This window comes from Emiliania huxleyi (genome assembly GCF_000372725.1).
Source record: "Emiliania huxleyi CCMP1516 unplaced genomic scaffold EMIHUscaffold_47, whole genome shotgun sequence".
NCBI classification, from domain to species: domain Eukaryota; phylum Haptophyta; order Isochrysidales; family Noelaerhabdaceae; genus Emiliania; species Emiliania huxleyi.
Genome location: NW_005198467.1, coordinates 531,192 through 547,536, shown reverse-complemented (window position 1 = coordinate 547,536; position 16,345 = coordinate 531,192). Strand labels below are relative to the sequence as shown.

Genomic DNA, 16,345 nt, shown 5'->3' with positions numbered 1-16,345 from the left:
TATCCGGGCGGTGCGGGACCGAATCGAGAAGGACCGGGCGAGGGGGGAGGCGACGCGACTACTGCGCAGTCTGCGGCCTGATGCGGAGCGGGAGGGGGGAGAGGCGGGGCCGTCGACGAATCCGGGCCCTGCCCCCCCCCCCTCCCCGAGGGGAGACGAGAGCTAGGCCCCCCCCCACGAGCGGGGTGGACGGCCGACGCGTGGAACCACGGCTGGAACGGCCGCGGGGGCAAGGGGCCGCCCCCGAAGCCCCGCTCGTGGAGTTGGGGCGGCTGGCTCCGCCACCAGGTCCACCCCCACCACCACCGCCTCCGCCCCCGCCGCTGGAGCAACCGCTGGGTCGAGGGGCCAACTCTGAGGCCCCATACCAGGCGGTGCGGCCGCCAGTGCCGCCACTGTTTCCGCCACCCACGCTGCCACTTCCGCCCCCGCCGCTGGAACGGCTGCAGGATCGTGGGGCCGCCCCAGCGGCTCCACACCAGGCGCGTTGGCCGCGAGGGCCGCCACCGTGCCCGCCACCCCCGCCTCCGCCTCCACCCCCGCCGCCGGCGGAGCCGCCACCGTGTGGCCCCACTCGGAATAATCAGAGGGATCCGGAGCCGCCCCACCGGAGGCTGGAGTACCCGAGAGGAGGAGCTGGGGGAGGGGAGTCGCCGCAATACGATAACGGACCCGCCGGCGAACCGGAGGGCCGTGGCCGGAGGGCCCCGGGGGGGGCTTGGGGTCAACTCTCGGAGGAGGTGAGAGTCGAGCTGACTCGGCCTCTGCGAGTGGAACCGGGCCGTGTGAGCCCGCCAGGGGTAGACCCGTCGCGGCGTTGGATAGACCGCCGTGACTCACGACAAAAGGGACCGCGCCTTCCCGAGTTTAGTGAGGAGCAGGAGGAAGGGGAGGGCGAGCCGAGAACGATAGAGAGGCCACGGGTGCGGGCGCGACTCGCTGACCGGGGAGAGCCGGCCCGACCTCCCGGAGAGGAGTGGCGACGAGTGATGCCGCCGCCCTCACCCGGGGAGTCGGGCGTGGGATCGCCGGAGGCGGAGTCAACAGGATCAGGCAGAGAAGACGAGACGGCGGCGGGGCCGCAGCCGAAAAAGGCTAGGAGGGGAGGTCGGGCCCCGCGCCCATCGCACAACTATCGGGATGCGGCCAGGAGGAAGGACCGAGAGGTGGGGGAAGACGCCCCGGAGTGAAAGTTGGGAGACCTCGAAGAGGGGCCCGGTGTGGTGAGGTGCCGGGTGTGGATGGGCGTCGAGTCCGTGTCGAGTGTTTACTAGCTCCGAGTAGAGGGGGCGTTCTGCTGCTAGGGGAAACCTGGAGCGCGGAGCTAACCCTCGGAGACCCGTGTTTACTTTAAGGCCCTTGCCCTGCGAATGCGCACCCCCCCTAGCTAGGGGTCAGGGCTCTCTAGCCCGTAGCCCGATGCCGATCATCCGGCTCGCTGGGTGCGCTTCTCAGCTCTCCGGCCCTGGATGTGAGGTTAATGACTGCACTCCAAGTGCTCCAAGATGCAGCGGTGCGCTGCCAGCGGTGGAGGAGATGCGAAGCGACCTACGAACGCATAAGGCGACGCGTGGTCCACCGGGGTATTAGGCGCTGCGGCAGAGTGCCTAGTATTACGTCACGTAAAAGCAACTCGAGCGCGGAGAGAGATTGAATCTCGCTCGAGCGCGGTGGCGTGCGATTTCATCGCGCAAATCGTGTTGCGGCCGCCCCCTCAAGCCCCTTCCCACCAAACTCAGCAAGAAAACAGTAAAAAAAGGCCGCGGAGGTGTGGCAGCGCGAATTCTTTTTCTTGGTCTTTTTCTTACTGTTATTTTTTCTTTTTTCGAGGCGTGGCAGACGGTGAACGAGCTAGCGTGCGGGGAGAGCGGCATTGTGCACGGAGCTAAGTGCATTGCCGTTCTTAGCATTGCCGTTCTTAGTGGTGTGCCTGTGATTGTGCTAGCACGCGCCAAAAAAGAAGGTGTGTGACTCCGCGAATTCTACTCCACAACCCCGCCCCACGGCACCGCCTCAGCGAGCACATCTTTGAACAGCGGCTCGGTTTCGAGCAGCGAGTCGAACGCGGGGGAGACTGCGCTCTCCATCGCTTCGTAGCCCCACTTGCATCCCTGGTCGCCGAGGCGGAGCAGCACGGTGTGCTTGGTCGCATCGCACGCCTTGTTGAGGATGGGCGACGCCTCATTCTTGATGCGGTCTTGGATTGCTGCGTCTGCATCGTGCAGGCTCACTTTGCCGTCCTGCGCGAGCTCACTGAGCAGGCCGTGCTTGCGCTTCGCAAAGCCCTGTGTGGCTTGCTCAGGCGGCACCCAGGGCTCGCCGCACGAGACATAGGTCGTGTCACCGCTCTCAATGGTCTCAAAGTCATCGGCGAGGACCAAATCGCCCGTCTCAGTGAAGCAGAGCGTCGCCGGCGTCGTAAGCTGCAGCTTATCGCTAGCTTTGCTGAGGAGTTCGGCGTGCGACTGCGGAAAGTTGATCTGACAGCCCGTCGACTGGCCCACGCGGCGCACGATCAGCTTCGATGGCAACCTCGGACTCCGACTCCTGCTCCACCTCCACCTCCACCTCGTCGTCGCCACGCAGTGCCTCCGCCCCCTCCACCGCAGCCCCCACCGCAGCCTCCGCCTCCGTCGCCACCGCTCGGGGCTCCCACTGAGGCACCACACGCCGATGCATCGAGACAAGTGCGGTTTCAGACACCACAGCCAGATGCAAGGCTCGCCGGCACGCCGGGCCGGCTGTCGCCGATGCATCGAGCGGCCGCTTTGCGGAGCGCCGCTCTCTCCGCGGCGCGTAGTCATGCGGCCCGGCATGGCCTGCCGGCAGAATGCACCCAAAGGCGCCGCCGACGCGCTCGTGCGTGTTGCCGCAGAGCCGCCCTCGTGGCGCGCTGAGCGGTGCAGACGTCGCCAGAGGAGAGGGCGCCGCACGCCGCCAGTCGGTGCCCTCTTCGCGCCACGTGAACCAGTGACAGACTGCCTCATCGGACGGCGAGCGGGCCACCGCCTGGAACCAGCCATCCGCCATGACGGCCGTGACGGTCGCACGGCGGCACACGGTCGACAGTCCGTCCTCATCCACCTCAATCTCGTCCCCTTTGCGCGGCCACTCCCAGCCGGCGGGCGGCGGCGGCGTGGCGGAGGCGGCGATGAAGAGCTCGGACGCACCGCCCGCCGCGCCGATTGCCTCGTCGGCGTCCACCTCAATGGCCTCGGCGTCGACCCACGCGGCGCTGCCCGAGGAGCCGGCGTCCGACGCGTCGTCATCCACGACGGTTGCGGCGACGGATACCACCACGCCGTTCCCCTTCCCGCCGCCCTCCACGAGCGGTGCCCGCCCCAGCGCTTGCGCCGGAGCACGCGCTAGGCCTGCCACCGCCTCCGCCGCCTCCGCCTCACTGCCGTCCTCGCCATCCACCAAGTCGCCTGTCGCCGCTTGCAGAGCTGCTGCTAGCGTCGGTGAGCGCTCGAGCCACGTCGTTAGCATCCTCCAGCGGCCGGGATCCAAATGTTCCTGAAACCCACGGACCAAGTGTGCGGCAGCCGCTGCCGCATAGTCCTTTTTCCTGCACTTGAGCACGTTCACGCGCCGTCGTCTCGCCGAGATCGTGGCCGCAAGGTCTGCGAGCGCTTTTTTGTGACTCTGCCGTGCAAGCTTCGCCGCCGCTGCTTTCCTAGCGGCCCGACTGCCAGGCACGGGCACGGCCGCCTCGCCGCTGGCCGCCGCCCTTGCCGCTGCCGTCGCCGCCGCCACCCTCGCCGCCGCCCTCGCCGCCGCCCTTGCCGCCGCCCTCGCCGACGCCGCCCTTGACACTTCGGCAACTCTGGACAGAGCCGGGTCTATCTCGCCCGCCAAGGCCGCGACGACTGCGCTGGCCAGGGCCGAAGGAGGTGGATCCCCTGCCGGCGGAGCGGGCGCAGCACCAAGCGGCGCGGCGGGCGGCGGCTGGGGCGGCGGCCGGACGTTGAAGACAGAGCCCGGGAAGTAGCCGGGAGGGACGATGGCGCGCAGCATCCCCGCCGGAGTGGAGAGCCGGAGAGTCTGCCCCGGGCCGCAACCGTGCGGGACCGTGACCGAGAGGAGGTCTGCCACGACGCATCCGGCCATTCGAGCTGGCGTCTGGGTTCCAACTTTCCCGGAATGTGGTATGGGCCGCGCTGATGGTCCTTGCGATCAGCAAGGCCGAGGCGCGAGGGCGGGGACAACGCGGGAGCGCCTCGCGCGGATGCGAGCGATTTCTTCCCGCAAATCGTTGTTGCGGCCGCCCCTCAAGCCCCTTCCCACCAAACTCAGCAAGAAAACAAAACAAGGTAAGATTCTTCGGGCCAGTTTGGGGGGGCAAACCCTGCCCGCCCCCTAGCGCCCCAGGTACCGTCGGGTACTTATTTTAAGACGAGGTAAACAGCAATAGATCCGGGTGCAGTGCCGGATCAGTTCCTGGAGCCAGGGGGACCGATTCGCGCTTGCCAAGGGACCAATTGCTGGAAGCCTGCGCAGCCTGCGCTCCGGCCGGCAGAGGGCTTGCGACCCGTGGCAGGGTGACAGCCAGCCGGTGGGCGAGCCAAACTCTGGCGGAGGCAGCCCGCTCAGCCCCAGGCGCCCCTCGAACCGGACGGAGGGTGGTCTGCCGCCGCTGCGCGGTCGGCGCGCCGAGGGCGGGAGACATGAGCTTCGCGCCACAGGTGACCTGGGTGGGGGACCGATTCTCGGCAAGTTTGGCAGGACGGGCACTGCAAAAGGATCGATTGCTGTACAACGAGGGACCGATTCCGTGAGGGCTGGGTATCGATTAGGCCGCTTGAGGGCCGGATCTATTGCTGTTTACCTCGTCTTAAAATAAGTACCCGACGGTAAGGCCCACCCAGGTGTGGCCTAGGGCATCAGAAGCGAGAAGGGACCAAGAGGAGTCCAGTCTGAGCCATAGAGCCCATGACTTTGCCCCCGAAAGTCGCGTTCAAATGCCCGGAACGGACGTTACAGTGGTGTCCGGCCGGCGCGATCACCGAGCTGTGACGCTCAGGGAAGCCTGATGTTGGAGGTGCTGGACAGATGATGACGACACGCACGAGCGACACACAGACACAAACAAGCTCACAAGACACACAGCAAACAAATGGGAGCACTGGAGAGGAAAAGAAAAACAACGGGCGCTCTCTCGAACACGTCGCCAACAACGCCCTGCAGCAAGACATGTTCGACGCTATCGTCAACGACCCGAAGGTACACCCGGCGACGCGAGCGCACTTCCGCTCCACGAAGCAACTCGGGGCGGGCGCGGTGCTCGGCATCGACGTCGTCCACAAGGACGTCGAGCTGAACGACAAGGCGTGGCTCCACGAGGCGCAGGGCTACCTCAACCACCCAAAGGGCGCCATCACCCTCGCCACGCGCTGCGTCGGCGTGGGCCCTAACTCGGTGTGCATCTACCACCGCACGAGGCTAACGGGATGCGTCCCGTGCGACATCGGCGAAGCGCGAGTGCCGCGCACGCTGTCGCTCTTCGAGCACCTCAACGGTACGCACTGGGACGGGTGCAACTACGGCGGCTGGCTGGCCACGGGGCACACGTCCCTCAACACCCACGTCACGAACGTCGCCCGCGCCTTCGGCGCCTCGGCAAAGGTCATGGAAGTGAGGCTCGGCTGCAGGGACCCGACGCGGGCGCACGATCCGGACACCAACCCGTACCAGCGGGGCGACGGCGTCTTCGGCAACTATGCAGAGTCGGCACGCGCCGTGGTGTACGACGGCACGTGCGTCACCGCGGTGCACCATGACAAGCTGCGCCCGCTGGCGAGCGGCAAGCGCCTAGCCACCGACTACGCCGAGGAGACGAAGCGGAAGGCCAAGGCAGCGGCGTGCGACGCCAAAAACTGCGACTTTATGACGTGGGCGGCGAGCACGCGCGGCGGCATCGGGCACGAGGCGGCGACGTGGTTCAACACCAACTTCGACATCAAGGCCGCTAAGGCGTCCTCCGACAGCGAACGATGGCGGGTCAGTGGCGAGCGCAAGCGCTTCCTGCAAGTGCACTCGGCCATCGTCGCGAGGCGCAACGCCGCCATCTTCGACTACAACGCGTGGCCAAAGATGGGCGGCGAGATGCCGCGGGCGCCCCGAGAGCAGTACGAGTAGGGACGGGCGAGGGAGGAGGGGCGCTAACCACGGGCGACTACAAGTCGAAGGTTCGAGGACGACTACTCACCGCCTGGGTCGTTTGGGGCGCGCGGCTCCGTCGAGGACCGGGCGCGCCCCTTACCCGGCGCGGCGTAGGTCCCACTCTGACGTATAGAGGGGAGGCACGGACACCAGCCCAATCCATCAATTCCACTCGTCTTCTGGTGCCTAGCCCCGTGCAGCGACGGTCCGGCAGGCTGCCCCCAAGGCCCCCTGGGCCGCTGCGGGTTTTGGAGTTATGCTTTGGCACAGCTTCGGCGATGGCGGCCCCTCTCTTGGGCTTGCATAGGCGGGGAGTCTCCCCCGCTGGTCTCCTCATTCCCTTTTTTTCTTTTTCTTTTGAGAGCAGGACGCCGGGTTTGTCTTGTATGTGCGTGTCGGGCCGGGGTGTGGGCGAGGGGCAGAAGGGGCGGGGGCGTGCGGGGCAGAGTGCGTGTCGGGCCGGGGTGTGAGCGAGGGGCGGGGGCGTGCGGGGCAGAGGCCCAACGTCGGGCGGCTTGTCGGGGTCCGGAGCATTCGAGGGGGGAACGAGGAGGGGGGAATGGGCGGTCGGCGACGAGTAGAGCAGCAGGCGCGTACGGGGTAGCCGTCACTTTCCTGCCTCACAAGGGCGGGGCTGTCCCGGAAAGTGAGAAACGCCGGGCAGCGTGGCGCATTACTGAACCCTCCCATACGTGCTCGTACTCCTCCTTCGCTGTCCCATCTCCCCACCTCTTTCCCGCCTGGGCGGGGCGGTGGGCGGGCGCGCGGTGCGGCGCGGCGTGTGCGTGTGTGCGTCTGCAACGAAGGACCGCTCGCAGAGGACCATTGGGTTTGTACTATTAACAACGAAGGCGCTCTCAAAAAAAAGAAAAAATCGTCTCCGCCTCACAGAGTTTCTACGAGCGCCGCTGCTGCCAGCGGTGCTGAGCAGCTCTACACAGGCCAGCGCACCCGCCGCCAGCGCCGATGACGACGGAGACTCGCACGGCCGCTGCCGGGCCCTCGCGCACCGCCCCTGTCGCCGATCCGCTCGAGCAGAAGACGCTGCACATCTTCGTCAGCCGCGCGCTGCAGAAGATCCTCAGAGAGGCGAGCCTCACACACACCTGCCCTCTCGCGGCGTCGGTCCCTCCTCGCCTCCAAGGCCGGGCGCTCTCTCCAGCGCCTCTCTGGCGCCGCGCGCCGACCCGGCTCGCGCACGCACTTGGCGCCACTGACGAGGGCCCCGCCTCTCTGCACGCTCTCAGGCGCCAAAAAAGTACACCGAGCTGCGCAAGGCCTGCATCGAAGTGATCGGTGCGCGTCGCCGCCGCGCGCGCGGCGCCTCGCAGCGCCACTGCCCACCAAGAGGGGCCCCACGGCGCCCCCGCGTGCGCCAGCGCTCAGCACCGCTCCCCCCCTCTGGCTGCAGAGGAGCTCAAGGCCGTCGGCGACGGCCAGCTGCCGGCGGAGGCGGACCTCGCGGCGCCGTCGCCGACCGGGCCCACGCCGAGCGCCGCGCAGCTGCAGCAGGCCGCGGCGGGCGCTGAGGCGGCTGCGGCGGTCGAGGCGGAGGAGGGCGGCGCTGGCGCCGAGGCCGCCGCCATCCTCTCGCCGGCGCCGTCGGGCCGCGAGCCTGCGACGCCGAGCTTCTCCTCGCCGGACCACGACGCGGATCCCGACGGGACGGCCGCCGCCGCGGCGCGCATGGCCCTCGACGACGTCGCTCCCGTGCCGGGCACGGACCGCTACTTTGTGCCGCTTCGGCTCGCCTGCGAGTCAAAGCTGCCGCGCATCATGGAGGTGTCGCTGCACTGCATCCAGAAGATCATCGCGTACGGGTACGTGCGCGGCAAGGTCGCGGGCGAGAAGCCCTTCGTGGACGTGGTGATGGAGACCATCTGCTCGTGCAAGGACGAGGAGGACAAGGAGGTGCAGCTGCAGATTGTGCAGGCCGTCAACACCGCCGTCACCTCGGCCGTCACCGCGGTGCACGACACGACGCTGCTGCTCGCGGTCAAGACGTGCTTCTACATCTACCTGGTCTCGAAGAACGGCACCATCCAAAAGACCGCCAACGCCACGCTCACCCAGATGCTCGACGTCGTCTTTGCGCGCCTCGAGTCGCCGGGCGCATCTTCGATGGCGCAGAAGGACGCGTTCCTCGTGTTTCGCTCGCTGTGCAAGCTCTCGATGAAGCCGCTCCCCGAGCCGCTGCCCGCCGACGACTCGATCGAGCTGCGCTCAAAGCTGCTCTCGCTGCAGCTCCTCTACTCGATCATCGCCTCCTCCGGCGAGCGCTTCCGCGGCGGCGAAAAGTTTGTGTGGGCCATCCGGCAGTACCTCTGCCTCTCGCTGCTGAAGAATGGCGTCTCGCCCATCCCTGCCATCCTGCAGCTCTCCCTCGACATCTTCGTGACGCTGATCAAGTACTTCAAGGCGCACCTCAAGTCGGAGATCGGCGTCTTCTTCTCCAACATCCTCCTCCGCATCCTAGAGTCCTCAAACTCGTCGGGGCCGCAAAAGCGGCTCACCATCCAGGTACCCGAGAGTAAGCCGAGAGTTGCCGAGAGATTAGCCGAGATTAGCGGATCCACCCTCTCGCGGCCCGGTGCCGCGCGCTGCCGAGAGTTGCCGAGAGATTAGCGCACCACCCTCGCTGGATCCACCCTCTCGCGGCCCGGTGCCGCGCGCTGCCTCGCCGCACCGCGCGCCGTCCGATTCGCGACGGGCGGGCGCGGGCGCGGGGGGGAGCACACGAGGCGAGCCAGCCGTTCGAACGAGCCCTGCGCAAGACCCTTGCGCGCGCCCGCTCAGGCGCTGCGCGTGCTCGTCGCGGAGCCGCAGCTCATGGTGGACCTGTTCCTCAACTACGACTGCGACCTCGAGGGGAAGGGCATCTTCACCTCGATGTGCGACGGCCTCTCGCGCCTCACCCTCACCCTGCAGGCCCTCTCCGAGACGACCGAGCAGGACGCGCAGCTCAAGCAGCTCGCGCTCGAGACGCTGGTCGCGATCGCCGACTCGATGGTCGCGTGGGAGCGCGACGTCAAGGCGGAGGGCGCCGGCGCGGCGGTGACGCCAGTGGGCCAGCGGCCGCCCTCGATCGCCGACAGCAGCTCCGTGTCGATGGTGGGGCCGGAGCCGTCGCCCGTGCACCGCGGCGGCGGCGAGGCTGCGGGCGAGGCGGGGCAGAGCCCGGGCGGCGGCGAGGCGGGCGGCGAGGTGACGGCGGTGGTTGCGTCGCGCGAGTCGGTGGACTTCGAGGCGATGTTCCACCGCAAGCACGAGGTGCACGAGGGCGTCATCAAGTTCAACATGAAGCCGAAGCGCGGTACAGCCGCCGCCTGCGCGGAGGAGTGGTCGGCCAGTTGTGAAGCGGCCTACATGGCCCACTCCTTGAGTAGGCATCCGCTACCTGCGCGAAGTGTGCGGGCTCGAGGACACGCCGCAGGCATTGGCGCACAGAAGCGCAACACGTATTCTTGTATCCAACCGTATTCGGCTGAGTTCACTGTATTCTTCTCCGTTGTCTTCACGCGGTGCTCTGAACACGCTGCACGACGCCGTTCTCCCGCCCTCATGTCGGGTTTTCCACGCCGCAGGCCGTGGCGCGCTTCCTGCGCGAGACCGACGGGCTCGACAAGAGAGCCGTCGGCGACTACTTGGGCGAGGGCGAGGACTTTTGCAAGCAGGTGCTGTACGCTTACGTCGACTCGATCGACTTTGCGAACCTCACGTTTGACCAGGCGCTGCGCCGCTTCCTCACGCACTTTTGGCTGCCGGGCGAGGCGCAGAAGATTGACCGCATGATGGAGAAGTTCGCCGAGCGGTACTGCTCGCAGAACGAGGGCGTCTTCGCCAACGCGGACACGGCGTACGTGCTCGCCTACTCTCTCATCATGCTCAACACGGACGCGCACTCGTCGCAGATCAAGAAAAAGATGACGCAGCAGGAGTTTGTCAACATGAACCGCGGCATCAACGACTCTGGCGACCTGCCGACCCCCTTCCTCGAGTCGCTCTACCAGGCCACCCTCCCCTACCCCTCGGAAACCGAACCCACCCTCCCCTACCCCACGGTCCCCGAACCCACCCTCCGAGTCGCTTCCGCACAGGCCATCACGACCAACGAGATCAAGATCAAGGAGATGATGGAGCACGAGCGGCGCGCGGCGGCGGCGTCGAGCGACGCCGCGCGCACGTCGCGCTCGAAGCTCTTCAACCTCGAGTCGGCCATCATGGTGCGGGACACGTCCGAGACACGTCCGAGACGCGTCCGAGACGCGTCCGAGACACCTCCGAGACGCCTCCGAGACGCGTCCGAGACAAGCGCTCGACCCGTGCCCCAGCCGACCGCCCGCCCGCCGCCCGCGCCCTGCTGCAGGTCAAGGAGTCCCAGGAGCTCTTCAAGGCTAAGGCGCGCACACCTAGAAGCGGAAGACGCAGTCTTGTGCTCGAACACTCGCGCTCGAGAGGACACGCACTGCCGCGGTGCGGGCACTCACTGCCGCTGTGCGGGCACTCACTGTATTCGTAGCCCCCCTCGTGTTCACGCGGTGCTCTGAATGCACTGCGTGTCCATGACGCAGGCGCGTGCAAGCGCGCCGTGTACCACACCACCCACGGGGCTGAGCCCACACTGGATTCGGTACTCTGGAGGTATGGTACTAGGCGCGCAAGCGTGCCGTGTACCACTCGTCGCGCAACGTCGAGCACGCGCGGCCGATGTTCGAGGCCTGCTGGTGCGCGCTGCTCGCCTCATGGTCCACAATCATGGAGGAGCGGTACGACGACGCCGTCCCCGTCGAGCTGGTCGCGCTGGTACGCACGCACGCACGCACGCACGCACGCACGCACGCACGCACGCACGCACGCACGCACGCACACGTACACGCGTACACACCCACCCACCCACCCACCCAACCGCGCGCACCTCGCCTCTACCCTCGAGCTTCAGAAGGAGGTGCGTCTCCAGGTCATGCGCGGGTTTGCCAACGCGGTGCACATCGCCGCCGAGTTTGGGATGGCGACGGAGCGCGACGCCTTCGTGACGATGCTCGCAAAGTACACCTACCTCGACTCTGGCAAGACGATGGGCGGCCGCAACATCGAGGCCTTCAAGACCATCCTCTCGCTCGCGCTCACCGATGGGGACCACCTCGGCGGGGCCTGGGCGCAGGTGCTCCAGTCTGCTCTCGGCTCCTCTCGGCTCCTCTCGACCCCTCTCGGCCCCTCTCGCCTCCTCTCGGCTCCTCTCGGCCCCTCTCGCCTCCTCTCGCCTCCTCGCGGCTCCTCGCGGCTCCTCTCGCCTCCTCTCGACCCCTCTCGCCTCCTCTCGGCCCCTCTCGGCTCCTCTCGCCTCCTCTCGCCTCCTCTCGGCCCCTCTCGGCTCCTCTCGGCTCATCTCGGCTCACCTCGGCTCACCTCGGCTCACCTCGGCTCACCTCGCCTCCTCTCGGCTCCTCTCGGCCCCTCTCGGCTCCTCTCGGCTCCTCTCGGCCCCTCTCGCCTCCTCTCGGCTCCTCTCGGCCCCTCTCGGCTCCTCTCGGCGCCTCTCGCCTCCTCTCGCCTCCTCTCGGCCCCTCTCGGCCCCTCTCGGCTCATCTCGGCTCACCTCGGCTCACCTCGGCTCACCTCGGCTCCTCTCGCCTCCTCTCGGCTCCTCTCGGCTCCTCTCGCCTCCTCTCGGCCCCTCTCGCCTCCTCTCGCCTCCTCGCGGCTCCTCTCGCCTCCTCTCGCCTCCTCTCGCCTCCTCTCGCCTCCTCTCGCCTCCTCTCGCCTCCTCTCGGCTCCTCTCGCCTCCTCTCGGCTCCTCTCGACCCCTCTCGGCCCCTCTCGCCTCCTCTCGGCTCCTCTCGGCCCCTCTCGCCTCCTCTCGCCTCCTCTCGCCTCCTCTCGCCTCCTCTCGCCTCCTCGCGGCTCCTCGCGGCTCCCCACGGCTCCTCTCGTCCGCAGGTGCTCAAGTGTCTCTCCGAGTTCCAGCGGCTGCACATGATCGGCACCGGCGCAAAGACCGACGCGTCCATCTTCTTCCCGGCGGCGCGCGCCGGCGCCAACGGCGCCGCCGGCCTGCCGCCGCCCGGCGCGCCGGGCCTCGTCTCTCCGCCATCGGGCCGGCTCACCGCGAGGCAGCAGTCCATCCTGATCCAGCCGGCGCGCGTGCCGGACGCCGGTCGGAGCCTGGCTCCCCCTCACAGCAGCGTGACGCGGCGGCGGGTCGACTCCGCTGTTCTAGGCGCGCGTGCGAAACTCGTCCAAGGACGCGGAGGTGGAGGCGGTCAACTCTGCGACGATGGTGGACAGCGTGGACGTGGTCGCGATCGACCGCATCTTTTCGGGCTCGGCGCAGCTCAACGCGGACGCCATCGTCGAGTTCGTCACGCACTTGCGCGCCGCCCCGCCGGGAAGGGGGGGGGGGGGGGGGGCGGTTGGAGCGGCGCCTCCTTCACAGCGCCGCGCTGTCAACAGGTGCGCCGTCTCGCGCGAGGAGCTCGACGCGGCGGGCGACCCGCAGGTGTACTCGCTGCAGAAGATCGTCGAGGTTGCGTACTACAACATGTCGCGCGTGCGGCTCGTGTGGGCGCGCCGCCGGCAAAGTGCCTCTCCCGCCGCTGCCTCGCGCACTCTCGGGCCATCTCGGCTCCTCTCAATAGGCCCGCATCTGGGAGGTGCTCTCCGAGTTCTTCGCCGAGGTGGGGCAGCACCCCAACCTCTCGATCGCAATGTACGCCGTCGACTCTCTGCGCCAGCTGGCAACCAAGTTTCTGGAGCGCGAGGAGCGGCTGCGCCGCGCCCGCTCCAGCGCCGAGTCGCGGCCGCCCGCGGGGAGCCGTCCCCCTCTGCCCGAGAGTAGGAGCTGCTCAACTACCAGTTCCAGCGCGAGTTCCTCAAGCCCTTCCAGGACCTGATGGGTGCCGCTAAGTCGGTCGAGGCGCGCGGGGACGCTCCCCCCCCCCACACACACACCTGCCTCGCCTGACCCCCTCTCGGACCCTTCTCGGACCCTTCTCGGACCCTTTCGGACCCCTCCTCTCTCGGACCCCTCTCGGACCCTTCTCGGAACCTTCTCGGACCCCTCTCGGACCCCTCTCGGACCCTTCTCGGACCCCTCTCGGACCTTCTCCCGCCCACAGGTGCGCGACCTGATTCTCGTCTGCCTCGGCCACATGGTCCAGTCGCGCGCGCGCTCGATCCGCTCCGGCTGGTCGTCGCTGTTTGGCGTCCTCTCCCTCGCCGCCGCCGACCCGCTCTCCTCGGTGGCAAAGGCGGGCTTCGACCTCGCCAGAGACACCGTCAGAGAGCACTTTGCCCTCATCGGCGACCACCACGCGGAGGGAGTCAGCTGCATCGCGGGCTACTTGCGCCAGCGGCCGCACGTCGACATCGCCCTCTCCGCCGCGCACTGCCTCGCCGACTATGCGAAGCTGCTGCACGCCGCCGCCGCCGCAGACGGCGCCACGGGGGCCGCGGCGGGCGGCGCGGCGGGCGGCGCGGCGGGCGGCGAGCCGGCGCCGGCGGGCGGCGAGGGCGGGGGCGGCTCCCCGGCGCCGCTCGACCTCGGTCCCGCGGAGAGGTTGTGGTGGCCGCTCCTCGAGTCGCTGGCCGAGGCCGAGCGGCACGCACCGCAAGCCGGCGCGCCGCGTTTCTTTTTTTAGCTGGGCCCCTTTCTTTTTTAGGCGGTCGGCACGCACCCCAAGCCGGCGGTGCGCGCCGCCGCGCTGTCGGCGCTCTTTGGGTGCGCGGACGTCGAGCTCGCGCCGGGCGGCGCGCTGCACTCGCCGCTGGGCGTGCGCGCCTTTGGGGAGCTCGTCCTGCCGATCTTCGCCGCCGCGCCGTCCGAGTCGGGCCCCCCGCTGACGGCGCACCAGGCGGGCGGCTGGCTCGACGAGACACTTCCTAGACACTTCCTAGTGGACGCTTCCGAGACGCTTCCGAGACGCTTCCTAGACACTTCCTACCGGACCAGGCGGCGTGGGTCGACGAGACGGGAGTGCCGGCGCTGTCGGCGCTCGAGCGGTCGTTTTGCGCGCAGCACAGCCTGCTCGCGCCGCTGTGCGAGGACGTGATCGCGCTGCTCGCCCGCTGCCTGCAGCAGCCGCACCACGCGACTCTCTCGCAGGTCGCGCCGCCGACCGTGCACGCCGCGGCTCGGCCGCGCGCGCCCAGCCGAGACCAGCCGAGACCGCCGCCCGAGGTAGGTCGCCGCCGAGTCTCTGCTGCAGCTCGTCCGCGAGACGGGCGCGAACCCCTCCCCTACCCCCCACGGTACCCGAACCCCTCCCCTACCCCACGGTACCCGAACCCACCCCTCGCCCAGGCGCCACATTCTCGCAAGAGACGTGGGCGCGCGTCTGCGCCGAGCTCAAGTCGTGCTTCGACGCGTCGGCGGGCGAGGCGTACGACGGCGCGCCGCCGCCGCCGGCGGACGGCGTCGCCGCGTCGCCGCTGCTGCGCGAGGTTTCGGCGAAGGTGGAGGCGGAGGCGCCGGAGGGCTCGGGGCCGCACGAGCTGCAGGTGCTGCTGCTCTCGACGGTGTACCAGCTGCTGCAGTCGATGTGCGCCGCGCCCGGGGGAGCGAGGGGCGAGGCGGGGCGGGCATGGGGCGAGGCTGGTCGAGGAGACGGGGCGGAGCGGCACCGCCCTCACGCTGGAATCCCGCCTCATCTAGACTCACGCGCGGGGTGGCCAGCACCCAGCACTCAAGCCGATGGCACCCCCCGCCCCCGCCCCCTCGGACGGGCGCTCCCCGCCTCACAGCCCCCGAACGGCGCGCCGGCAGGTACCCGTCGATGAAGCTGGCTGACGTGGAGGGGCTGCTCAACTGCATGCACGCGATGTACGACAAGGCGTCGCGCACGCTGCAGGCGGCGCTCGACGGAGAGGCGGCGAGGACGTAGCCGGGAGATCGCCGGGGAGATCGCCGGGAGATCGCCGGGGAGAGCGCCGGGAGGTCGCCGGGAGGTCGCCGGGAGGTCGTCGGGAGATCGCCGGGAGGTCGCCGGGAGGTCGCCGGGAGATCGCCGGGAGGTCGCCGGGAGATCGCCGGGAGATCGCCGGGAGGTCGCCGGGAGGTCGCCGGGAGGTCGCCGGGAGGTCGCCGGGAGATCGCCGGGAGGTCGCCGGGAGGTCGTCGGGAGGTCGCCGGGGGTACGCCGGGAGGTCAGTGGGAGGTCGTCGAGATGCAGCCGAGAGGCGGCCGCCGTTCGATTGCGGGTCGCCCCCCCCCCCCCCCGGGCCGCCGTCCGAGGGTATCGAGCGGGCTGGTCCTTTTTTGGGCCTCACCCGGGCTCCCGCTTCCTCCCCCCCCCCCCCCCTTTCCCCTGCCGCCCCCCCCCGATTCGACGCGGCTGCCCCTCGCGGCTCGGCCCTCCGACGGCCGTCCCTCCGCTGCGTCCTCCAGGCGCCGCCGCCGGCCGAGCTCGGTGAGGCGGTGCGCTTGCGGCTCGACGCGATGTCCAGGACACGTCCCGGACACGTCCCGGACATGTCCGAGACCATGTCCACAGGTGCACCTGCGGCTCGAGGCGATGTCGTACTACCTCCAGGTCCTCTTCTCGCTGCACGACAAGCTCGAGCCCGCGGCGCAGGCCGGCACGCCCAAGCGGGGCGCGCCGCCGCCGCCGCTCGGCTCGGCAGGGCACGTGCAGCTGATCGCCGCCGCCGCAGAATACCGCCTCGTCTCCTTTTGCCTGCACGTGCTGCGCGACTACCTGCGGTTGCGCGAGCGGTCCGTCGGGGGCGCCGACGGGGCCGCGCGCGAGCTCTGCGCCACCGCGCTGGCCGAGATGACGCCGAACGTCGTGACGCTGCTGCAGGGCCTGCTCGCCTTTTCGGGGCCGCAGTTCGGCAAGCACTTGCCCGCCTTTTACCCGCTGCTCGCCGACCTCATCCACTGCGAGTCGCCGCAGATCGCCGCCGTCCTGCGCGAGCTCTTTGCGCAGCGCGTCGCGCCGCACTTGCAGGCGGAGGCGAGCTGAGGGCGGCCGCCACGGTGGGGCGGGGTGCGCGGGCGGCGGCTGCCGCTGACGGCCGCGATGGTTCCGCCGGGCTGAGCCGTGAGCCCCCCGGGGCGCGGGGGCGAGAGAGAGAGTACGCAGGGCGCGGTGTGTGTCCGAGGGAGCCGCACCCCGGAGTGTCGTTTTCGCCATATTGGTTTTTAGATTTTGGCACAGCACTCCACACGCACACACGCATCCCCCGG

General features: G+C 69.1%; 2 protein-coding genes across 2 annotated transcripts; one reads left to right on the top strand and one right to left on the bottom strand.

Annotated features, from left to right (window-relative positions):
- Positions 1 to 1,982: 1,982 nt before the first annotated feature.
- On the bottom strand, positions 1,983 to 4,110 carry EMIHUDRAFT_211310 (hypothetical protein; the record flags this gene model as incomplete). Its single annotated transcript, XM_005768080.1, has 4 exons — positions 1,983 to 2,519; positions 2,665 to 3,676; positions 3,833 to 3,902; positions 4,062 to 4,110. 4 exons carry the CDS (start codon positions 4,108 to 4,110, stop codon positions 1,983 to 1,985), a joined length of 1,668 nt encoding a protein of 555 aa, XP_005768137.1.
- Positions 4,111 to 7,128: 3,018 nt separating this feature from the next.
- On the top strand, positions 7,129 to 16,321 carry BIG1 (BIG1, ArfGEF of the BIG/SEC7 subfamily; the record flags this gene model as incomplete). The annotated part of the gene is made up of 23 exons (XM_005768126.1): positions 7,129 to 7,251; positions 7,410 to 7,458; positions 7,574 to 8,682; positions 8,959 to 9,475; positions 9,549 to 9,595; positions 9,747 to 10,172; positions 10,260 to 10,385; positions 10,529 to 10,561; positions 10,816 to 10,965; positions 11,120 to 11,323; positions 12,100 to 12,297; positions 12,380 to 12,531; positions 12,613 to 12,724; positions 12,798 to 12,920; positions 12,998 to 13,075; positions 13,278 to 13,751; positions 13,821 to 14,012; positions 14,111 to 14,263; positions 14,343 to 14,382; positions 14,462 to 14,699; positions 14,924 to 15,029; positions 15,545 to 15,574; positions 15,651 to 16,321. The coding sequence occupies 23 exons, from the start codon at positions 7,129 to 7,131 to the stop codon at positions 16,119 to 16,121; spliced, it is 5,151 nt and encodes a 1,716-aa protein (XP_005768183.1). The 3' UTR covers positions 16,122 to 16,321.
- Positions 16,322 to 16,345: the final 24 nt, after the last annotated feature.